Below are 25,684 nucleotides of genomic sequence, written 5' to 3' on the forward strand. Positions count from 1 at the left end.
ACCATGGCTTCTTCCTCTTTTCTCTTCTCTCGAGGCCTGGCTGCCTGGCTTGGTACTGAGAACATCAGGCCTCTGCTCAGTGATTTGTATTTTCAAAGCAGATGTCATGCGGCGTATATGGATCATTCCCCACACTTTGGCTTCTTGAGCCTGAAACTGAAATTCTGCATCATGCGTAAGTTCTCCCCAGTTCTTCCATGTTCCATCCTGTCGTTTGACGTTCTGCTGGCGTCCCTACTGCTCCTGTTGTACAGGCTAGTGTGTTGTTGTCGTCGTCATCATCATCGTCACCATCATCATCATCAATGATTTTACTGTAGTATTTTGAACTTGAACATTTCAGTGGTTTCATATCGGCTTCGTCATAAAAGACTGGCCTGTGTTAGTTTTGTTGATGAACGGAGGTGCTGTGAAGCCACTAACTATACCAGTCAAGTTCAAACTTTCCATACTGTGTGAGGGAACTTTCTTCCGTACGTATCTGTCACGGACGACATAATGGTTCCGCTATTTTTTCTTTTCTTTTACGTTTATGGAGGGGGTTGGAGTCCATCTCATTCCCTCTTTCTTCTAAAATGACAAACGAAGCTGGCGGAGGCTGGTGGGTCGCTGGATTATTTTTAGAGGCGGGTGTGTTTCGTATGCGCGTGCACGATGTTTTCCATCGTGCGTGTTCCCCTTGCGTTCGAGCGTAGTGAGATCGTGGTATGTTTTCTATGGTTTGTAAGTGTCTCGTGCAATTGAACGGAAAAAAAATATATAGGAAGCTGAGTGAACAGAGTGAGCGGAGTTCTAGTGCTTCAAATGCTCCTCGCCGATTTGTCCCTAGCTTCACTCGAATGGAGTCAGTCCTTGGAGGACGGTGGTAGAACCAGCGCTTAGCGGCTGATGTTCGTTGTTCTTTTCCTCTGTAAACGACATTGTGTCCGCCAGTGGACTGTTCATCATCTGTGTTTCGATGTTAGCACCCGTTGTTCGTTTACGGAACACTGTGCGGTGGCCAGTGGGTGACTTTTGTTCTTGTCCTGTCAGCGTTTCTCCAGTTGCCTGGCGCGCGTCTTGAGGTGTTGTGCCTCCGTTCGAATCGTGGGGAAACGTCACGTCGCTCTAGGTAGGAGCTTGTGTTCCAGTCTTGTTTATGTATTGTTTTCCTCCGTCGTGGTTCATTGTTACGTTTGTATTTTATGTCTCCTGTTTGTTGTGACCTTTCTCTTGTCACGGTTTATTGTGAAAGTTATGAGCCTGTGAAGGGGCGATGAGTTGTCACGTGTTGCTAAAATGTTATATTGGAAATGTGAGGAATAAGGCTATATTAACAATTTTGCCCGTCGACTCTTCTATGTTGAAGTCGGAATGGCTGTGTACCCGAATGGGTATACCCGTTATGGCGTAACATAGTATCCACTTAAGGTTCGACATTCTTATATTCTACTTAACATTTTTGCCCGTCGGCAGTACAAAACATACGTGAAAAAAGGCAAAACGGGTAAAAATGTTAAGTAGAGATATATATATAGAAATGTCTACTTCAGCGGACGATTTTAAAGGAAACTTGGATCGATTAGAAAGGTGTCTAAAAAGGGATGCTTTTTGGGGCGTTCCATGCACCTAGCAAGGGGCTTGGAAAGAATGGGGGATACGCAAAGTGAAGGCGAAAATGTCACGGACGGGCATTATCGTTTTTGCCCGTTTGTCATCTTCGTTCACAGTACGTAATTCCGTTTCACGCTGTTACAGTTATGTAAAATGTAGACGGAAAGAAGTGCATTGTGCTTCCAGTCGCGCGAGTCTGCCGTTTAAGAGAACGACGCTGCCAGTTGAACAGAATGATTGTACTGACCGTCAGGCACCTACTGTCTGCGGCTTCTATGCTGATAGTGGCGCACAGTGGTGCCGTCGAGGTACCGGTACTGATTCGGTGACATTGTATGCGTACAATGAGCCACCGTAGCGTCCTTCTTGGAAGCAGCGGAATAAATTTGGCATGCGCCTTCTTGCTGACACGTCTCTGCACAAACCCATGAGGTCGGCCCATTCCAGAAAAATGTCCGGGTTGAGACCATTTTCATACACCAACGCGCAAACAATTCTTCTTGGGAAGTGAACTGTGTTTGTCGTCCAAAACAGTCCTCCAATTCTGTGTGGCCAAAGTGTGGCAGGGCCAGTAATGTCGGTGATGTCGTGCCACAGTCTGCAAAGATCTGCGTTCCTGCGACGACGCCTTTGCTGAATGTCTGATGCTGTGGCACACCCGCTGTTCAACATCATGCAGACGGAATGAACGGCGAATGAGAAGAAATACAGTTTGGCAGTGGACGTCACAGGTTTGAAAGTGCACTGTCATGGAAGATCTTAATATTCACGCATATGTGCATGCGACGCGAAGCTCCTAACATCCCACACGTCAGAAGCAAGTTACACGTGAAGGTTACACGGCCGGTTACACATGCACGTGGCATGCGACGCCACTCTCCTGCCTTTCGAGAGAACGCATATGATGTGCCCCCACCCCGAAAAATAAGAATGAATCTAATCCAATACGAACTGTTTTCAGTTACACGTTTCCATTGCGAGGGCTGCATGTAGCACGCCCCAGAAATGCTGATTTAACGAGTTATGTGATGCTGTATGTTACGCCAATTGTTCAGTGGACGGAGTTACCGTGACTGTTCCGGGTGAGAAAATAACGGGAGAATAGTTCATAATAGGAGGGTACTCACAGTATGTACAATATATACAAGGGCCAGTGGCCACCAGGACTTCAGTGCCGGTGGCTGGACGGGGCTGGCTTCCAACCAGCTGGGCAGCGCAGGACTTTGCGAGTGAATTTCTTTTTTGGACGTGGGGGGCAAAATTCGTCCTCGCTGTCCAGGTTGTCCGTTCCAAGTCGGGCATCCAGGCGTCTGATGACAGCTCTGGTCTCACCAGCCCGTGTCTGTTTGTGTACACATGCAATCAGTACCAATGACCTGTTAATGTTCACTGATGGCAAGTGAGGAAGTCGAAATTGAAGACGTTGATCAACAAAGCAAACAGGCGAACCTATACAGAAGCCAAGACACTACATGGAAGCTTTCAACATACGTACATTGTACACTTTAGTATCCACGATCATATCCAACAATAACAGCAACTGACCGTATCGGAACGTGGTACCCGCACTGCCTCTTCTGCCTGAGGTTGCGCTGCTGTGTTGCCGGCAACCTCATCACCGTCACAGTCGAGTGGGCTAAGTTCAAGGTCAAACTTCTGCAACATGATGAGAAAATGTCAACACACTGGTATATTGACACACCCAAAACATGGTGAACGAGAAACATAACCCCACGCGACACATCCAGGTGACAGACAGAAACACACACATACACATACTGAACAAACACTTTGTTACATGAAATCATCACAACAGTACACTGTCCAATTCATAACATTTAACGTACTATGTTGCCGCAACATGTTATCCATGTACTGTATGAAGTATACACTAAACGTACTTGTTGGTGTCGATTTACACACATTGTTTCATTCCGTTAGGACGTGTACGTGAAAGACTAATTTAGTAGGTCCATCTGTTTCGGCACAACTGGTGCCGTGGAAGTACTTTCAGTCAGTGTGTCGAACAAAATTGGAAAACCTGAATGATGCTTCCGCATCTTACCGGGTGGATGGGGCTGGGCACACTTGTTGGTGTGCATGGGCCGGGCTCCAGTGCAGAACACGTTCATTGTGGGGACAGTGTTGGGGGGGGAAGGGCTTCCTTCAACCTGTTAGACACACATTGAAGTTTGTAAGCGAAATGGATATTGTATAGACAGTGGTACAAGATATCGAGGTGTGCATTATGAACGTGCCACGTAACAAAAGCAGTGCTGTTGAGTAACAGTACTATTCTACCTAGCGTCGACACGTTCGGCTGTGCAGACACATCACCTTAAGAGGTCAGCAAAGTGCAAGCTGACTGTCAGACGTCGCAGTTCACATTAAAAGCCCGTTTTGTTGCATCCACTGAATTGAAACGTTGGTATCACTATCCATGAGTGTGAAGAAGTTGAAGGGATTTTGAAAGTCACGAAAAGTACAACGTAATATTTCATTACGTGCCACGAACAAAAGCAGGTACTGTTGAGTAACAGAGTACTATTCTACCTACCGTCGACACGTTCGGCTGTGCAGACACATCACCAACCCTTACGAGGTCAGGCATCGAAGGACTGGAGTGTTCCTGCGAAGATAAGTGAATATTAATGAACGTTTTAGATGACATGTTCGAGCAGATTGCACTCATATCACATGTTCGTGGATGCATTATTACACGTGTCATTTGTTAAAACGGAATGAAATGTAATTTCAGTCTGGGGTTACTTTGTGTTCCATGCAAGTGTGAATGTGTACGAAATAATGGCTGAGGTTTTTGTCTATTTCAATCATGTAAGAAGGACAAGAGAGCCAAGGTGATAATGACTCGCCTGTGATACACTTTAACCCCAAATCCGAGCTTTTTATGTATTGGGTATAATGTATTAACTGTTATATTTATATTTCTGTTATTGTCTAGACTTGGCACTGGGATCTGATATTCGACGTAACAAAACATCTGTCATTATTATCATTTCTGGTTAAAACAGGAACTTGTTTTGTTCAGCCTGCAAGTTTTGTTTATTGGCAACGTTTTGTGCAAACAGTAAAATAAGGCAAATTACTCTGTAGGGGAATTAGTTGCCTTTAAACTGATCTCTCTCATCTGAAACATTGCATTTTGAAATCATGCTCAATTTATAAAAAGCTTGGATTTCTCTCCAAACTGGCATCACAAGTGAGTCTTGAAGGCCTTGCCTCGCTTGTTTCAAAATGTAATGTTTAACCTGAGAAAGATCAGTTTCAAGCAAATTAACTCCCCTAGCATTAATTGAGGAATTTCCCTTTCTTACTCTCTGCACCCAAACGTTGGAAAAAGAAGGAAAACTTCCATGATTAGCCCAAACAGTTCCTGTTCGAACCGAAAATGATAATAATGACTGCTCTTCTTGTTCGCTCAGAATATCAGATCAAAGTGCCAAGTTTACAGAATACCACAAATATAAATATAACAGTAAATGCAGTTGGCATATCATTAGGCTTCATTGCTTATTTTCTTGTGCCCATCCCAGAGGTGCAGTATTGTTTTAAACAATATGACTGAAAAGAACTGAATTTCTCCTATTTTCATGCCAAATTTGGTGTCAACCGACAAAGTAGTTGCAGACCAAAGGTCAATGTTAAAGTTTACCACGGACACAAAGACACACACACACACACACACACACACACACAACCGAACACCGGGTTAGAACATAGACTCACTTTGTTTACACAAGTGAGTCCAAAAAGACGTTCACAAAATGTGCACAACTGTTCGTCATATTCACCCCATATAGCACAGTACATGTCACACACACACACACACACACACACACACACACACACCTACCTGTTCATGGCAAGTATACATTTTCGACCCAAAGCGCTCTAACACTTACTTGAATGTGGCCGGACATTACATTGTCCGGCAGGCTTGCGTCCGGCGGCGTGCTGGGCAGTGGCCCCTCATCATCACTGTCCTCTGCAATCACAGTGCTCCGTTCCAGCTCCGGATCACTGGTCCAGGTTGGAAAGAGCGGGGTGTTGTAGGTGTAGTGGGGAGGACGTGACAGGGGGTACACTGTTTTTAACAGTTGGAAGAAGTCGGTGTACATATCTTGGCGGTGCCAGTTGCGCCACATCACTTCGGCAAGATGGCCCTCGAAGAGAGCCAGGTGTGTCCCGTTCACCCGGCGGAAATGGGCTTTAGCATGCTTCCATGCACCTTCGATCTTATTCGTGTGCACGGTCTTCTCAGTGCCGGACGCGTCCACGTATGTCTGCTTGAAGGTGGTCTTGTGGCACACCGTGAAATGCTGGAATCCTAACTGGTTCAGGCCCTCGTAGGCAGCCCATCCGTCCGAAAAGACCTCGGTGCCCGGCGTCACATGTCTCACTATTAATGTTTCCAAAGTCGCCTTATCCCTCTTTTCGACAGGGTAGAGAACTATTCTGTTGGAATGGCGTTCCACAAGGCCGAAGATCCACACCCGCATTCCTTGGGCTTGCCCGCGATTGTACTTGCATCTTTTTCCGAAGACACTCTCATCGATTTCTCCTTGTCCGGTGAATTTAATTGTGGGCAACGTGGAAGACAGCCACTCTTTAAATAGTTCACGGACAAAGCAAGCCCAGTCGACAGCACTTCTGTTATAACTGAAGCCGCATTGCTTGGAGTTCTGAAGAAGGGTGTGTCCGTCTAGAAAATTCTTCAAAAACAGCATTACATCTGGGAGGGTGAAATGAGACCTGTCAAAGGAGGACCATTTGCGAACAGAAAATTCGTGGTTTCGGTTCTTCGAGCACCTCCAATCCAATCCATCAGTTCTTTTCCCCGCTCGCTTCTGCAAAGTGCAAGGTGACTGGCAGACGTCGCAGTTCACAGCTTGCATTAAAAGCCCGTTGTGTTGCATCCACTGAATTAAAACGTTGGTATCACTATCCATGAGTCTGAAGAAGTTGAAGGGATTTTGAAAGTCGCGAAAAGTGCAACGTAATATTTCATTTCTTTTCATCGCTCTCGAGAAACTGCCTCGAAAGCCTTTTCCACTGGCCATGTTGTTGGCTGTGAGTGACCCCAATGACGGACGTACCTCCTCCTTTTTATAAACTCACGAATGTACAGCATATCGTGATGAATCCTCGCTCATAGGCGCCGTACAAACGACATACAAGAAACGGAATCGCGTGCTTCGGAAAAGAACCCCATGAACATGTACGTGAAGATGTTCACGAAAGCACACGTGAAATGACAAGTAACCGGGAATAAACTGAACAATATACTGCGATACAATGTTCGAGTGCCTCTGCATAATATTCATTCATCCCTTCCGAGTCGTCGTGAACCTCGCAGGCGAGTGCCTTTTCGTTTTTAACGTGTGACAATTGGCAGAAGTGCGTGTGGGCTTTCCGCCTTTGCGGACAATGTGTATCCGCGTTGGACAAGCCAACTTCATTCCATGCTTCTGTCACCTTGCAGAAATTACTCTGTAATTCACTAATTGGGGGGTTTACCGTCTTGTGTGTTATGGCAACAGCGATCCAATCCGTCGTGATTGCGCGTGTCTGCCAACTTCATTCAGGTATTGTGTGTCCACAGCGGACAAGTTAATTCCGTGATTGTTTGTGCATCGATGACAACCTCTTTCTGCGACTACTGATGTTGCGTGTGCATCTCCACGTGTTCAGACGGGACGATTCAGGACAACCTTCCATGTGCATTGATTGTGCATTGATTTTGCCTCGATGAACAGTTCTTTCCGTGAATGTGTGTGTGCGGCTGACAAATTCATTCCTGGAATTGGTTTGGATGAACTAGCACAACTTCATTCCGTCAGTGTGTTTCAGAAGGACTACTTCAGTCAGGGATTGTGTGTATGTACTGGGACAACTTCATTCCGTCAGTGTGTTTCAGAAGGACTACTTCAGTCAGGGATTGTGTGTATGTACTGGGACAACTTCATTCCGTCAGTGTGTTTCCGAATGACTACTTCAGTCAGGAATTGTGTCTGATTCCTCTGAGAAGTTCATTCCGGTAAGTCAACGAGTCATTTCAGGTCAGTGTGACACTGCCAACTTCATTCCGTGTGTTTGTATGCCAGTCTTTATTTTCTTCTGTACCCATGTGTACGCCTGACCATTCACAAGTAAGGCAAACGGGCGAAAACGATAATGCCCGTCCGTGACATTTTCGCCTTCACTTTGCGTATCCCCCATTCTTTCCAAGCCCCTTGCTAGGTGCATGGAACGCCCCAAGAAGCATCCCTTTTTGAGACACCTTTCTAATCGATCCATGTTTCCTTTAAAATCGTCCGCTGTAGTAGACATTTCTATGTATATCTACTTAACATTTTTGCCCGTTTTGCCTTTTTTCACGTATGTTTTGTACTGCCGACGGGCAAAAATGTTAAGTAGAATATAAGAATGTCGAACCCGGAAAGAGCACAACTTTTCCGTGTAACCGGTATACCCATTCGGGTACACAGCCATTCCGACTTCAACATAGAAGAGTCGACGGGCAAAATTGTTAATATAGCCAGGAATAAATATTGAAATGTAAGAATTGGAGGAGCTACATTTTTGACATGTCTGCCAAGTGGGAGTTTTTTCAATGGAGGGGGGGTAATTTTAGATATCTTGCTTTTTACATGCTCAAGACAATTTTATTGGATATTTTTGTTAAGGTTAAGGAGCTCGTCCAACTAGAGGCCACGAGTTAACATCGGGAGTGAATTTGTGCTTGTAGAAAACAGTACTGTTGTATATGGTAAATGATTTGTTTTGGCATGTGAAATACTGGAAGGAAGGGAGATAATTATTAGTCTATTTTTACGGCGGCGAGGCGTGCGGAAAAAGATGCCGGCAACCATTGTTAATGTCATTCACTTAAAAAAAAAAAAAACAATAACCAACTATAACGTATGTTTTCCATAATATTTGAAAAAAAGTTGATATCTTTCGAAATAATTATTCATCAATGGTTTGGGGCTGAGGTATCCTGAGAAGTCGAGTATCAGAGGAAGAACGGAGCTGGTGAGACGGGGTATAGATATGGAGGTGTTCAGAAAGAAACTTGGGGCCAGCAGTTTTGATAAAAATGACAGAGACAGGTCGATAATTTTTTAAACAATTATGATCCAAAGATGGTTTCTTGATGAGCGGACGTACAACAGTAGATTTGAAGCTTTCAGGGAAACAACCAGACAGTAAAGAAGAATTGATGACATGAGTAATATGTGGCAGTAGAACATCAATATATTCAACTAACAAAGAAGACGGGACAGGATCAAGCTCACAGGATTTCGGACAAGCGCTGAGACACACTTTCTTCACTTCAGTAACCGGTTGGAAACAATGTAAGACAGGCCGGACCACTGTACACGCGTTCTTTAACGGGTGAAGAAGGAGACACAACAGAGTCAAGCTTATCACGAATGAATATTTTGTGAAGAAGTCAGAAAAATTTTGAGGGTGTTCCTTACGAAATATCAGACAAAAAGTACATGAACTGTAAATCAATTATGTGAAAAAATAAAATAAAATAAAATAAATTAAAAAAGACCTTATGAGCAATCATGATTATAATGTCCCTTATGTGTAGATGGGTTTTCAAAACCAAATAATATACCATAAATATGCAATCTATTTGCGAACAAAATAGCACCCCTGAACACTGATCAACATGTCCTCAGTCGCTTGTGATGTTATAAACCAGTATATCTCAGTACTTTTGAAACACTCTACTAGAAAAAATTCAGTGAATAACCAGTCCAATATGCAAGTACTTGTAGGTTTCGTTTCTTCTTCTTTTTTTCTTCCTTTTGTTTCAGTAATAATTTTTAAAAAATTTAAAAAGTTTTAAAACATGACAGGCACAATTGCACACGCGCGTGCAAGCATACACGCACGCACACGCACACGCACACGCACACACACACACACTCGTGCAGACACACCTGCAGCAGCGGCACTAACTGAAGAGCCCATAATGATATGAAAATTTCCGGGCTCTGATGGCAGGCGCAGGAGAGAGGAGAGTTACGTGTCCTTTCCATAACTCTTTGCACACTGAGGTGCATTCAATAGGGGGACGCATTGGGAGCAACTCGGGTGGTCAGGAACCGAGTAGCGGGGCATTAGGAATTAAGCTATCGTCGTTTTTTTCTGCTTCCTTTCTTTTCGACTAGGGTACGTGTATGAAAATAACCGAAACTGGTATGCCTGTGAGTGTTATCATTATATGGACTGAATTGTGGGTATTTGCTGTTTCGTCGTACAATGTTTAGCTGTCGCTGGGAACGCGATATCACCGCTGCATGACTATTACTGTGTATGACTAGACTCCGCCCATGTCGGCCTCAAAATAAATGGTATTGCGTCGTGACTTGTCTAGTATTTTTGTTTTGTTTTTTTATGATAAGCAACTGAAGACCGGATACATTCAGGCCAGTTATTAGTGGAGCATTACTTAGGCTTTGGTAGTATGTATATTATATATACAATATATATATAAATCTGTAGAACCAGTAGACCATAGAACCTCAGCTCTAGGTCAGTCAACGGCACAACTCATGCTATTTTTTAAGGCCGGCGCTGGGCATTGTTCTTCCATCAATGTGCAGGGAACAGCTTGACATTGGTCCTGGATAATTAACAGATATTGGGTTCAATTCTTGGTCAGTGAAAGTCTTTGGGGACCTATTTTGATTCTTGAGTGTGCTTTCACTGCTGTCCTGCATGAACCTTTCACAGTAATGGCTGATAGAACTGCGTATAGAAAAGTCCAACCAGGAATCAAACTCTTGATCCATAGATGGGTGATCTGACCCTCAGCACCTTGATTCTGACGTTTTATTTGCAGACAAACTCCAACCAAAATTATCGTATGTAACGGTTACCAATGTCATTCAATGACATTTTCGTCAGGATCTCTATGAAGCACCAAGCTTCATATCAATGAAGATCGATGCCCAGCTGCTTCGATTTTTTAAGGATCACTGCAGAACTCTGGCTGTCAGTCTTCACAGAGTCAGTCCTCACAGCATGATAGTGTGTGTGTGTGTGTGTCTTTCAGATAAGTGTCTAAAAAAATGCAGGTTGCTGACCATAATTATTGTTTTAAACAAAATGACTGTAAAGCTTCCAAATTTGAAGTGACCCAAACAACTATATAATTATAAGTACTAATGGAGTTTAGGTGAAGCTTCCACAAATTCAAATGGCCCACACAAGTAAAAGTGAAGTTTACTGTTTAGGTGGCATTCCAGCAGTGTTGTGAAATGTGTCATTTTAGATATTTCTCAGAAATTGGACAAATATAAACTAATCAATCTTAATAAGCTGTGACAAACTGCAACAAAAACTGATTCTTAGTGATACGCTGTCAGAATCAGCAACAACAAAAACCACTAATATTTTATGATGTGCTGTCACAATATGTAAATTACTTTTGTGTTCCTTAGAGTGACAGCACATCATGGAAATTACTTTTCTGTTCCAGATTTTGATAGCTCATCATTAGAAATTACTTGCTTTTGTGTTGCGGATTGTGACAGCACATCATTAAAAATTGTATTGTGCAGGCTGTAACAGTACATCATTAAAGATTTATTGTGTTGCAGACTGACAGCAGATCATTGAAAATTGTGTTGTGTTGCAGATTGTGACAGTACATCATTGAAAATTGTGTTGTGTTGCATACTGTGACAGCACATCATTGAAAATTGTGTTGTGTTGCATACTGTGACAGCACGTCATTGAAAAATGTGTTGTGTTGCATACTGTGACAGCACATCATTGAAAATTGTGTTGTGTTGCATACTGTGACAGCACGTCATTTAAGTTTGATCTCTGTTGCAGATTGTGACAGCACATCATTAAAATTGCATTGGGGTGCAGATTGTGACAGCACATCATTAAAATTGCATTGGGGTGCAGATTGTGACAGCACATCATTAAAATTGCATTGGGGTGCAGAGTGTGACAGCACATTATTAAAAATTGTGTTGTAGATTGTGACAGCACATTATTAAAAATTGTGTTGTGTTGTAGATTGTGACAGCACATCATTCAAAATTGGACATCATTAAAAGATTTGCTGTGTTGCAGACTGTGACAGCACATTAAAAAAAAAATGTATGTCATTAATAATTGTGTTGTGTTGCAGTTTGTGACAGCACATCATTAAAAATTGTTGTGTTGCAGATTGCAACAACATATTATTAAAAATTGCATGATATTGCAGATTGTGACAGCACATCAACACGCCAGCCATGCCAGCAAAGGCCACTGGCAGCCTGCTGTCCAAGCTGAGAGCACTGATGAAGAGTTGCAAACATTCAACAAAACCACTACAGGCCTATATCATTCCCACCGGAGACGCACATCAGGTGTGTGTGTATGATGGTAATAGTGAATGCTTGTTGAGCACTTTCCTCCCTGAAAGGGAGCTCAAAGCACTTAACATAAACACACACACACACACACACACACACACACACTAACTCACAAGAGGAAGACAGAAAAGGAGAAGAAAAAAAAAGATTTAACGCATGAAAGCATAAAACAGATTTTAAAAATACACATATTACATAATCTCTCTCTCTCTCTCTCTCTCTCTCTCTCACAGTTTGCATAGCCTATAACTGAATGTCATAGAAAAGGCATGGAAGGTCTATGCATAGGCATTCCCAAAAGAATGTGTTTTAAAATCTTTTTTTTTTTTTTTTTTAGAAGATTGAAATGTGGGAGAGTGATGAAGATCATCAGGTAAACTGTTCCAGACAGATGGGGCTGAATGGGAAAAAGAAGAATCACCAGGTTTTAACATGAAGAGCTGGAAGCTAAAGATGATCTGTGTTGTCATGAGGGTGTGTAGGTTTGAACAACCTCTCAGATACTGAGGGACAGCACCCAAAACGGAGTTGAAGGTGAGAGTTGCGAATGTTGGCGGAAATTGGTAACCAGTGAAGAGAATGCAGAAGATTATTGATATTGTCAGCCTTTTTGGTTCTAAAGATTGACCTTGCTGCTGCGTTTTGAACTTTCTGGAGTTTTTGTACAATGTGTTGAGGATAACCAATGCATGTGTGTGTTTGTCAGTACATCATTAGTTTTGATCTGATGATAAATGGTTGCTGGTGTGTGTGTGTGTGAGGGTAAAGCAGAGGGGTGAGCAGTGGGGGACCGGTTTGAGTAGGGGTGGTGGGGGGGGGATAACTTCAGTCACTCTGTCACTGTCAGATGAGAGTGACTTTGTATTTGCTGACTTTTGTCAGTTATCCAAACTGCCTGTTTGGTTGTTAACAAATAAAAATAAATTTTAAAAGAATGTATCAGAACAGACAGCTCTGTCTTCTTGTCTGTCTTCAGGGAAACAAATAGATGTGTGGATAGAATGAAAGAAATTGATGGCAGTCCAGTGTGTGTTTTCAGGGAAACAAATAGATGTGGGGATAGAATGAAAAAGAAATTGATGGCAGTCCAGTGTCTGTCTTCAGGGAAACAAACAGATGTGGGGATAGAATGAAAAAGAAATTGATGGCAGTCCAGTGTCTGTCTCCAGGGAAACAAATAGATGTGGGGTTAGAATGAAAAAGAAATTGATGGCAGTCCAGTGTCTGTCTTCAGGGAAACAATGTGGGGATAGAATAAAAAAAGAAATTGATGGCAGTCCAGTGTGTGTTTTCAGGGAAACAAATAGATGTGGGGATAGAATGAAAAAGAAATTGATGGCAGTCCAGTGTTTGTTTTCAGGGAAACAATGTGGGGATAGAATGAAAAAGAAATTGATGGCAGTCCAGTGTTTGTTTTCAGGGAAACAATGTGGGGATAGAATTAATAAAAAATTGATGGCAGTCCAGTGTTTGTTTTCAGGGAAACAAATAGATGTGGGGTTAGAATGAAAAAGAAATTGATGGCAGTCCAGTGTCTGTCTTCAGGGAAACAATGTGGGGATAGAATGAAAAAGAAATTGATGGCAGTCCAGTGTCTGTCTTCAGGGAAACAATGTGGGGATAGAATGAAAAAGAAATTGATGGCAGTCCAGTGTCTGTCTTCAGGGAAACAATGTGGGGATAGAATGAAAAAGAAATTGATGGCAGTCCAGTGTTTGTTTTCAGGGAAACAATGTGGGGTTAGAATGAAAAAGAAATTGATGGCAGTCCATTGTCTGTTTTCAGGGAAACAATGTGGGGTTAGAATGAAAAAGAAATTGATGGCAGTCCAGTGTCTGTTTTCAGGGAAACAATGTGGGGTTAGAATGAAAAAGAAATTGATGGCAGTCCAGTGTCTGTCTTCAGGGAAACAATGTGGGGATAGAATGAAAAAGAAATTGATGGCAGTCCAGTGTCTGTCTGCAGGGAAACAATGTGGGGATAGAATAAAAAGAAATTGATGCAGTCCATTGTCTTTTTCAGGGAAACATGTGGGATTGATGAAAAGAAATTGATGGCAGTCAGAAATTTGTTTTAGGAAAAATCTGTGAAAAAATTTGAAGAAAAAAGATAAAAGTAATTCATGGCCGTCTAGTTTCTGGTATTATTCAGCACAAAAATATGTGGATGAATGAATCCATAATTGATGCTGTCCATTTGTTCAGTAATTTTCAGAGGAAACAATTCTGGTTATAATTTGGGCAAAAGGTAAATTTTGAGTTAGTGTTTGTGTTTTCAGAGGAAATATGTGGGGATTGACAAGAAAAGCTTTCATCACAGGTAATGATGCAGGTACATTGTTTTGTTATTTTTCCTGGGGGACTTTCATGTGTGCACTTAGTTTTTATCATCATTAAATTTTTGTTGTGTTGTTGTTTGTTTCAGTCAAACAATGCGACATGGACATGAGATTACAACACACACACAACTCTGATGCAGCACCAGCTACTGACCTATCCCCAGTGGAGAAAAAGAGGGGAAGTAGGAAAGAAAAAGATGAAGCAGAGCATCCTGCATTGTTTATAGAGAAATGTGTGTAAGAAAAACAGAAATTGATCACAGTTCAGTGATGGCGCTGTCGGCGAAAATGGTTAGGATGATAAAGAATTGTGATGGTGTTCCAGTGATCTGCATTAGAAACAGTGTTGGCATGGAGGAAAAGAAATGCTGCCATTTCCTTCTCCTTGCAGGGACTAATTGTGGGGAATGTTTAAAAATAAAATTTGCAAAAATAGAGAGTATTGATGGGTTGTCCAGTGTTGCTGTTTTGGAGACAACAATGTGGGGAAGGAAATAAACACTAAAAAAAAAACAAAATTGATGCATCCGGTGTTTGTTTTCAGGGAAACAAATAGATGTGGGGATAGAATGAAAAAGAAATTGATGGCAGTCCAGTGTCTGTCTTCAGGGAAACAATGTGTGGATAGAATTAATAAAAAAATTGATGGCAGTCTAGTGTTTGTTTTCAGGGAAACAATGTGTGGATAGAATGAAAAAGAAATTGATGACAGTCCAGTGTCTGTCTTCAGGGAAACAATGTGGGGATAGAAAAAAAAAATTAAAAAAAAGAAATTGATGGCAGTCCAGTGTCTGTCTTCAGGGAAACAAATAGATGTGTGGATAGAATGAAAAAGAAATTGATGGCAGTCCAGTGTCTGTCTTCAGGGAAACAATGTGGGGATAGAATGAAAAAGAAATTGATGGCAGTCCAGTGTCTGTCTTCAGGGAAACAATGTGTGGATAGAATGAAAAAGAAATTGATGGCAGTCCAGTGTCTGTCTTCAGGGAAACAATGTGGGGATAGAATGAAAAAGAAATTGATGGCAGTCCAGTGTCTGTCTTCAGGGAAACAATGTGGGGATAGAATGAAAAAGAAATTGATGGCAGTCCAGTGTCTGTCTTCAGGGAAACAATGTCGGGTTAGAATGAAAAAGAAATTGATGGCAGTCCAGTGTCTGTCTGCAGGGAAACAATGTGGGGATAGAATAAAAAAGAAATTGATGACAGTCCATTGTCTCTTTTCAGGGAAACAGTGTTGGGATGAAAAGAAATTGATGGCAGAAAAACTCTTTGTATGCGATAAATACATCTGTCCAAAAAGTATTTGACTGAGAAAAAGATGTTAATTCTGGCCCTTATTTCTGGATATTATTCAGCACAGGAAAATCAGCTATTGCAACATTTTTCCATAATTATGATATGTTGTCCCCACTTTCAGTATCCAAGTCAATTTTAGAGAAGACGCTAAGGTTTCCAATTCTGGTAATCCCAGTTGGTCAGCATATTTTTTCAGGTCAAATGTAGAGTTGTGATTTTGTGTTGTTGACAGAGTGAGTATGTGGCAGAGTGTGACCAGAGAAGAGCTTTCATCACTGGGTTCACTGGATCAGCAGGTACACTTTTACGTTTTGGCTCTATTTTTCTCTTGGGGGACTTGTGTGCATGTGTTTTGCATCTCTTGTGAGCTTTTTATCATTCATTATTCTTTTTTGTTTGTTTGTTTTGTTTTGCTTATGATTTCAGCCTTTCAAACACACATGCACGCACACACATACAGGCACATGAGCATGCGCATACACACACACACACACACACACACACACACACACAACACTGACCCCTAAACTCCCACACCATGTGGAGACCATTGAAAGAGGGAGAAAGAGGAAAGAAAAGGAGTCTGACAAGCAGACGACCATCCTGCATTACGTTTATAGAGAAATGTGTTAAGACAAAACAGTAACACAGTTGATCACAGTATGATACAAGTGGAATGGGGCCGCTGTGGCAGAATGGGTTAGGTGCTGGACTTGTGATGAAGTGTTCACCAGTGATCGGGGTTGGGGGCCCAGTTTGAGCACAGTGTTTTGTCCTTGGGGAAAGACACTGCTCCCATTTTCCTCTTAACTCCCAGTGTGAGCAGGTGCCTGATTTGGGTTGGGGAATGTTTAAATCAGTAGATGGAGATAATTGTGCCCTGCATTCCTGGACCAAGCCCTAGATGCAGTGAGTATGACTGCTCTGTCTCTACTGCCATAAATGGCTGTTGGAACTTGGACTTTTTTGACCTAACATGTGGAACAGGTGTGACAGTTGTGATGGACAGTTTAGCAGCTACAACACAACACAGTACAACTCAAGACATTGTAATACAACACAATACAACACAACACAGTGTAATACAACACAACACAGTGTAATACAACACAATACAACACAGTGTAATACAATAGAACATACTACAACAGTGTAATGCATCATAACACAATACAACACAACACAGTGTGATACAACACAATGCAACAGATTGTAACACAATACAACACAACAGTATAATTGAAAACACTACAACACAGTGTAATACATCACGATATAATACAACACAACACAGTAAAATACAACGCAATGCAACACAGTGCAATACATCATAATACAACACAGTGTAATACAATACAGTATAACACAATACTATACAGTGTAATACGGCACAATATAACACAACACAGTACAGCACAGTCCATGTGGAACAGGCACCGCAGTGATGACAGTCTGGCAGCTTCAGCACAGCACAGCACAGCACAGCACAGCACAGCACAGTACAGCACAACACAACAGCACAGCACAGCCAACAAACACCACAGCACAGTACAGTACAGCACAACACATCAGCACAGCACAGCACAACAAACATGACAGCACAGCACAACAAACATGACAGCACACTACAGCACAGCACAACACATCAGCACAGCACAGCACAGCACAGCACAACAAACATGACAGCACAGCACAACAAACACAACAGCACAGCACAGCACAGCACAGCACAACAAACATGACAGCACAGCACAACAAACACAACAGCACAGTACAGCACAGCACAACACATCAGCACAGCACAGCACAACAAACATGACAGCACAGCACAACACAACAGACACAACAGCACAGCACAACAAACATGACAGCACAGCACAACACAACAGCACAGCACAACAAACACAACAGCACAGTACAGCACAGCACAACACATCAGCACAGCACAGCACAACACAACAAACACAACAGCACAGCACAACAAACACAACAGCACAGCACAGCACAGCACAACACAGCACAACAAACATTACAGCACAGCACAACAAACACAACAGCACAGCACAGCACAGCACAGCACAACAAACATGACAGCACAGCACAACAAACATGACAGCACAGCACAACAAACACAACAGCACAGCACAACACAACAAACATGACAGCACAGCACAACAAACACAACAGCACAGCACAGCACAACAAACATGACAGCACAGCACAACAAACACAACAGCACAGCACAGCACAACAAACACAACAGCACAGCACAACAAACACAACAGCACAGTACAGCACAGCACAGCACAGCACAGCACAGCACAGCACAGCACAGCACAACAAACACAACAGCACAGTCTGTATGTACCAGGCACGGCGGTGGTGACGGAAAACCTGGCAGCCCTGTGGACTGACGGCCGCTATCACCTGCAGGCAGAGGCACAGCTGGACGGGAACTGGATCCTGATGAAGGAAGGTCAGTGTCAGTGGATCCTGAGGAAGGTCAGTGGATCCTGAGGAAGGTCAGTGTCAGTGGATCCTGATGAAGGAAGGTCAGTGTCAGTGGATCCTGAGGAAGGTCAGTGTCAGTGGATCCTGAGGAAGGAAGGTCAGTGTCAGTGGATCCTGAGGAAGGAAGGTCAGTGTCAGTGGATCCTGAGGAAGGTCAGTGTCAGTGGATCCTGAGGAAGGTCAGTGTCACTGCTGTGTGCCGGCTTCAGTTCTCTTTGGACCACAGTTCTGTCAGTATCACCATTGCTGCAGATTGTGTTCATGAATGTTATTAGAGATTCATCTGCATGAGCGGGCTGAACAGTTTTTGTGACAACAGTTTTTCAGTGTACAAAAATGGATTTTTCAAAATGATAGCGCCTTTCACAGGAAGAATTATGTCCATTTAAAGGTTGAAAAGGTCTTTGATCCCTGAAGCAGGGTTTTCCAGTTGACAGAAATCTTACCCTTCATTGCTGTATCCTGGAGAACAGAAAAACGAGCAGCACAGAAAATCTCCTTTCCTTCCTACAGTGCTGAAAATCCGTTCTGGTGGTAAGCGCTTTGAACGTGGTACACGTCACAAGCGGGGCAGTGTTTATGAGTGGAATGGATGCCAGACACCCCCTCCCTGGGCCGTGGGAAAGTGGTCACTGCTACATTCTTGTTGATGTGCTGTATAGACATGGCACTGCTTACCAGACACGTACACGGAAAATGTATGGAAAAGTCCGATTCAGACCAGTTTTCTGGTGATGAGTTTTACAATGCTTTATCAGTAGATGATTTTGATTTGTTACAACTGAATGAAGAGGAGAGAGTGCAGTTAGATGCTGCTACAGAAGCTCAGACAGCGGGGGATGATAAGTTCAGAAAGTGCAAGACAGAGATAAGTGTGAAAAATGTGGTGTATATTTGTGCAGTAGCTAGCATGATTGGTTGAAGGTATTTCACACTTGTCAGTTTTATGTGACGTATGACATGATGACTATGCCACAAACATGTGTGCATAGGAAAGTTTGGTTTGTGAATTAATGTGTAGAGAATGGTCTGATTCTAGCTTGGTAAGTGCTTGTGTAGTGAAAGACATGTTCTTACTTTCAGCAAACAAACTTCATGTCGTTCATGTGGTAATTACAATAGCAGTGACAATAATTGTGACAGTTTTTCATGGATTTAACCACTAGTGGTGGCACTAAGATACATATGAGGCACTGCTCGGTGAGAACCTGCATGGTTTGCATACTCTGCAAGCAGAACACTGTCCTGCATGTGATACATCCTTGTGTGCATTGTGTTTGACCCCAAACTCACCTGTTTTACACCCAAGTGTCACCAGAGATGTTACCTTATTGTGCCACCAGGGTCATAGACAACTTCTCATGTCAAATCTGTGCACAACAGTATATGACAATCTTATTCTTAATGTACTGTAATGAGCAACGTTGCTGTAAGTCTCCGAAATTAACACCCTGTTTCATACCTTCTTTCTCTTCTCTAAATCCAGGAATGAAGGGAATATATGCATCACGGGAATCTGGGATCAAGGGGAAGTAATGGTTCATAGACAGAATGAAAGAGTTGAAAGCCCCACAGTCTCTCAGTAGTAGGGGCAGTGGATCCATATTCACTGTGTCAGGGGCCTCTCCTCCACTTGAAACTTCCCCAAGTGAAGTCCAGTACCCATTGACAGCTGGGTAGAGTGAGGAGGATGAGTGAAGTGCCTTTCCCAAGGGCTCCAGCCCGTAGAGAAAGAGGAGGATGAGTGAAGAGCCTTTCCCAAGGGCTCCAGCCCATAGAGAAAGAGGAGGATGAGTGAAGTGCCTTTCCAAGGGCTCCAGCCCATAGAGAAAGAGGAGGATGAGTGAAGAGCCTTTCCCAAGGGTTCCAGCCCGTAGAGAAAGAGGAGGATGAGTGAAGTGCCTTTCCCAAGGGCTCCAGCCCATAGAGAAAGAGGAGGATGAGTGAAGTGCCTTTCCCAAGGGCTCCAGCCCATAGAGAAAGAGGAGGATGAGTGAAGAGCCTTTCCCAAGGGCTCCAGCCCATAGAGAAAGAGGATGAGTGAAGTGCCTTTCCCAAGGGCTCCAGCCCATAGAGAAAGAGGAGGATGAGTGAAGTGCCTTTCCCAAGGGCTCCAGCCTGTAGAGAAAGAGGAGGATGAGTGAAGAGCCTTTCCCAAGGGCTCCAGCCCATAGAGAAAGAGGAGGATGAGTGAAGTGCCTTTCCCAAGGGCTCCAGCCCATAGAGAAAGAGGAGGATGAGTGAAGTGCCTTTCCCAAGGGCTCCAGCCCGTAGAGAAAGAGGAGGATGAGTGAAGTGCCTTTCCCAAGGGCTCCAGCCCATAGAGAAAGAGGAGGATGAGTGAAGTGCCTTTCCCAAGGGCTCCAGCCTGTAGAGAAAGAGGAGGATGAGTGAAGTGCCTTTCCCAAGGGCTCCAGCCCATAGAGAAAGAGGAGGATGAGTGAAGTGCCTTTCCCAAGGGCTCCAGCCCATAGAGAAAGAGGAGGATGAGTGAAGTGCCTTTCCCAAGGGCTCCAGCCCGTAGAGAAAGAGGCCCTGAAACCTGGTCACTGGATGACACCCTTCTGGCCGTGCTTCCTGCCATGTACAGTTGGTGGTCCTGTATCAGTGATGCAAGATACGGCTTTCTGGTCAGTACCTTCTCTCCCTCTTCACCCCTCACCCACCTCCACTTCAACTCAGACCCTCCTCTCTGTCTCTCATTCTCCGTCTCTGTCTTTCCCTGTGTTGAGAAAAGAGCTGTGATGACAAACCCCTTGGCAGTGAAAATGAGTTAATGGCAGTTATTGACAATGTTGTGTTGCAGGGCTGGTGGAAACGCCCACCATGGCAAAATGGCTGAACAAGGTCAGTACTTCTCTGGGAGCTGGTCATGCACCAGTGTCCTGTGTGCAGCTTGCACTTAACACACATAGACGTCCCTGAGGAGAGCAGCCCCAATTTCACCCACACAGACCTGTTGTCACCAAAAGTAATACACTACAAAACTATGTTTCACCGCTATTAGAAAATTCAAGAAGGGTTTTTAGATTAACATTCAGCATAACATTTAGTTCTGGAGCAGTCGTTTTCATATGATTTAAAGCTATAAAAAAAAATTTTTAAAGATATATCAGTATAATAATGATAATAGTGAAAAGACAGTGCATGTAGACCTCTGATACATTGCCTCACCTGTGAGTGTTGACGATAATCTTTCTAAATGTCATTCTCAGAATCAGAACAGCTGTATTATCTCCATGTACTCATGGTTGTACCAGGCCTGTGAGTGTTGACAATGATCTTTCTAAATGTCATTCTCAGAATCAGAATTGTAGTAATATCTCTATTTACTGGTGGTGGTGTTGCAGGTGTTGCCGGTGGGGAGCGTGGTTGGGTGTGACCCGACCTTGATGTGTAAAGGTGAGATAGTGTTTTTCTTCATTGCAGGAGTTAGCAGTGGAGTGCATGGTTGGGTGTGACCCGACCTTGGTGTCTAGAGGTGAGGTATTGTGTTATGTGGGTCAGTGGTGTGATGTGTGCTGTCCCCTCTGCGCTGTCTGTTTCCCTCGGTTGTCAGGTACCATGAGACACCTGCAGTATGTTGTTGTTGTAGATAGACGGAATTTTGATGTGTGCTGTCACCTGTACACTGTCTTCAGGTAGCATGAGACACCTGCAGTATGTTGTTGCTGTAGATAGACGGAATTTTGATGTGTGCTGTCACCTGTACACTGTCTTCAGGTAGCATGAGACACCTGCAGTATGTTGTTGCTGTAGATAGACGGAATTTTGATGTGTTCTGTCACCTCTACACTGTCTTCAGGTAGCATGAGACACCTGCAGTATGTTGTTGCTGTAGATAGACGGAATTTTGATGTGTTCTGTCACCTGTACACTGTCTTCAGGTAGCATGAGACACCTGCAGTGTGTTGTTGTTGTAGATAGACGGAATTTTGATGTGTGCTGTCACCTCTACACTGTCTTCAGGTAGCATGAGACACCTGCAGTGTGTTGTTGTTGTAGATAGACGGAATTTTGATGTGTGCTGTCACCTGTACACTGTCTTCAGGTAGCAGGAGACACCTGCAGTATGTTGTTGCTGTAGATAGACGGAATTTTGATGTGTGCTGTCACCTGTACACTGTCTTCAGGTAGCATGAGACACCTGCAGTGTGTTGTTGTTGTAGATAGACCTTGGAATGTTGATGTGTTCTGTCACCTGTACACTGTCTTCAGGTAGCATGAGACACCTGCAGTGTGTTGTTGTTGTAGATAGACCTTGGAATGTTGATGTGTTCTGTCACCTGTACACTGTCTTCAGGTAGCATGAGACACCTGCAGTATGTTGTTGCTGTAGATAGACGGAATTTTGATGTGTGCTGTCACCTCTACACTGTCTTCAGGTAGCAGGAGACACCTGCAGTGTGTTGTTGTTGTAGATAGACGGAATTTTGATGTGTGCTGTCACCTGTACACTGTCTTCAGGTAGCATGAGACACCTGCAGTATGTTGTTGTTGTAGATAGACGGAATTTTGATGTGTGCTGTCACCTGTACACTGTCTTCAGGTAGCATGAGACACCTGCAGTGTGTTGTTGCTGTAGATAGACGGAATGTTGATGTGTGCTGTCACCTGTACACTGTCTTCAGGTAGCAGGAGACACCTGCAGTATGTTGTTGCTGTAGGTAGACGGAATGTTGATGTGTGCTGTCACCTGTACACTGTCTTCAGGTAGCATGAGACACCTGCAGTGTGTTGTTGCTGTAGATAGACGGAATTTTGATGTGTGCTGTCACCTGTACACTGTCTTCAGGTAGCATGAGACACCTGCAGTGTGTTGTTGCTGTAGATAGACGGAATTTTGATGTGTGCTGTCACCTGTACACTGTCTTCAGGTAGCATGAGACACCTGCAGTATGTTGTTGCTGTAGGTAGACGGAATTTTGATGTGTGCTGTCACCTGTACACTGTCTTCAGGTAGCATGAGACACCTGCAGTGTGTTGTTGTTGTAGATAGACGGAATTTTGATGTGTGCTGTCACCTGTACACTGTCTTCAGGTAGCATGAGACACCTGCAGTATGTTGTTGCTGTAGATAGACCTTGGAATGTTGATGTGTTCTGTCACCTGTACACTGTCTCACCTCAGTTGTCAGGTACCACGAGACATCTGCAGTATGTTATATCTATAGACAGACGTTGGAATGTCCACTCTGGAATTGCATTATTTCTGTAGGGAAGTGACAGGTATGCCAACACCTGCTGGGTGTTTTGGAGCAAAACAGTTTCTCTTCTTTGTCCACTTTAAAGCCAGCAAATCATCTTTAGGTCACCTCTGCTGCAATCGGGACAAAATGAATTAATCTAAAACATCACACTGTGGAAAAACATTCTGAATTCCGACAGCTGCTGTGTCATTTGGGTAGAGGAACAGCTGACACCTGTGTTATTTCTGTAGAAAACCTGACACCTGCTGTGTTATTTCTGTAGAGGAACAGCTGACACCTGCTGTGTTATTTCTGTAGAAAAACGTCTAACACCTGCTGTGTTATTTCTGTAGAAAACCTGACACCTGCTGTGTTATTTCTGTAGAAAACCTGACACCTGCTGTGTTATTTCTGGAGAGGGACACCTGCTGTGTTATTTCTGTAGGGGAACAGCTGACACCTGCTGTTATTTCTGTAGAAAACCTGACACCTGCTGTGTTATTTCTGTAGAGGAACAGCTGACACCTGCTGTGTTATTTCTGTAGAAAAATGTCTAACACCTGCTGTGTTATTTCTGTAGAGGAACAGCTGACACCTGCAGTGTTATTTCTGTAGAGGAAAACCTGACACCTGCTGTGTTATTTCTGTAGAGGAACAGCTGACAGGTGCTGTGTTATTTCTGTAGAGGAACAGCTGACACCTGCTGTGTTATTTCTGTAGAGAGAGCTGACACCTGCTGTGTTATTTCTGTAGAGGAACAGCTGACACCTGCAGTGTTATTTCTGTAGAGGAACAGCTGACACCTGCTGTGTTATTTCTGTAGAGGAACAGCTGACACCTGTGTTATTTCTGTAGAAAACCTGACACCTGCTGTGTTATTTCTGTAGAGGAACAACTGACACCTGCTGTGTTATTTCTGTAGAGGAACAGCTGACACCTGCTGTGTTATTTCTGTAGAGAGAGCTGACAGGTGCTGTGTTATTTCTGTAGAGGAACAGCTGACACCTGTGTTATTTCTGTAGAGGAACAGCTGACACCTGCTGTGTTATTTCTGTAGAGGAACAGCTGACACCTGCTGTGTTATTTCTGTAGAGGAACAGCTGACACCTGCAGTGTTATTTCTGTAGAGGAACAGCTGACAGGTGCTGTGTTATTTCTGTAGAGGAACAGCTGACACCTGTGTTATTTCTGTAGAGGAACAGCTGACACCTGCTGTGTTATTTCTGTAGAGGAACAGCTGACACCTGCTGTGTTATTTCTGTAGAGGAACAGCTGACACCTGCTGTGTTATTTCTGTAGAGGAACAGCTGACACCTGCTGTGTTATTTCTGTAGAGAAACAGCTGACACCTGCTGTGTTATTTCTGTAGAGGAACAGCTGACACCTGCTGTGTTATTTCTGTAGAGGAACAGCTGACACCTGCTGTGTTATTTCTGTAGAGAGAGCTGACACCTGCAGTGTTATTTCTGTAGAGGAACAGCTGACACCTGCTGTGTTATTTCTGTAGAGGAACAGCTGACACCTGCTGTGTTATTTCTGTAGAGAGAGCTGACACCTGCTGTGTTATTTCTGTAGAGAGAGCTGACAGGTGCTGTGTTATTTCTCTGTTCACCCATGCTGCAGTGTAACCCCTCAACACTGTGTGTGAACAGCGGTGTGGAAGCCCCTGGAGAAGAGTCTGCAGTCCAGTGGCCATAGCCTGCAGCCTGTCACTGAGAACCTGGTGGACCTGGTCTGGGAGGACCGGCCTCCTCCCCCCTCATCCACCCTCATGGTCCTCTCCAAACACTACACAGGTAACCCCTCATCACCCTCATTATCCTCTCCAAACACTACACAGGTAACCCCTCATCACCCTCATTATCCTCTCCAAACACTACACAGGTAACTCCTCGTCACCCTCATCATCCTCTCCAAACACTACACAGGTAACTCCTCTTCACCCTCATCATCCTCTCCGAACACTACACAGGTAACTCCTCGTCACCCTCATCATCCTCTCCAATCTCTACACAGGTAACCCCTCATCACCCTCATCATCCTCTCCAATCTCTATACAGGTAACCCCTCATCACCCTCATCATCCTCTCCAATCTCTATACAGGTAACCCCTCATCACCCTCATCATCCTCTCCAATCTCTACACAGGTAACCCCTCATCACCCTCATCATCCTCTCCAATCTCTATACAGGTAACCCCTCATCACCCTCATCATCCTCTCCGAACACTACACAGGTAACTCCTCGTCACCCTCATCATCCTCTCCAATCTCTACACAGGTAACCCCTCATCACCCTCATCATCCTCTCCAATCTCTATACAGGTAACCCCTCATCA

General features: G+C 43.7%; 1 protein-coding gene across 5 annotated transcripts in view; it reads left to right on the forward strand.

Annotated features, from left to right (window-relative positions):
* The first annotated feature begins 9,686 nt into the window (after positions 1 to 9,686).
* The window catches only part of LOC143296267 (xaa-Pro aminopeptidase 1-like), a 49,197-nt gene continuing 33,199 nt past the window's right edge, over positions 9,687 to 25,684 (forward strand). Inside the window, exons 1-7 of one of the 5 annotated variants that reach the window (XM_076608106.1) lie at positions 9,687 to 9,804; positions 11,861 to 12,005; positions 15,880 to 15,943; positions 18,019 to 18,123; positions 20,965 to 21,005; positions 21,509 to 21,560; positions 24,999 to 25,142. In XM_076608106.1, the coding sequence (XP_076464221.1) occupies positions 11,889 to 12,005; positions 15,880 to 15,943; positions 18,019 to 18,123; positions 20,965 to 21,005; positions 21,509 to 21,560; positions 24,999 to 25,142 (523 nt within the window). In that variant the 5' untranslated portion in view covers positions 9,687 to 9,804; positions 11,861 to 11,888. Of the gene's footprint in view, positions 9,840 to 11,860; positions 12,006 to 15,879; positions 15,944 to 18,018; positions 18,124 to 18,186; positions 18,200 to 20,964; positions 21,006 to 21,508; positions 21,561 to 21,587; positions 21,640 to 24,998; positions 25,143 to 25,684 lie in introns of those variants that run through there. The other 4 variants (XM_076608123.1, XM_076608114.1, XM_076608129.1 and 1 more) reach the window with 4 other exon arrangements.

This window comes from Babylonia areolata, chromosome 2 (genome assembly GCF_041734735.1).
Source record: "Babylonia areolata isolate BAREFJ2019XMU chromosome 2, ASM4173473v1, whole genome shotgun sequence".
In the NCBI taxonomy this organism is placed as follows: domain Eukaryota; kingdom Metazoa; phylum Mollusca; class Gastropoda; order Neogastropoda; family Buccinidae; genus Babylonia; species Babylonia areolata.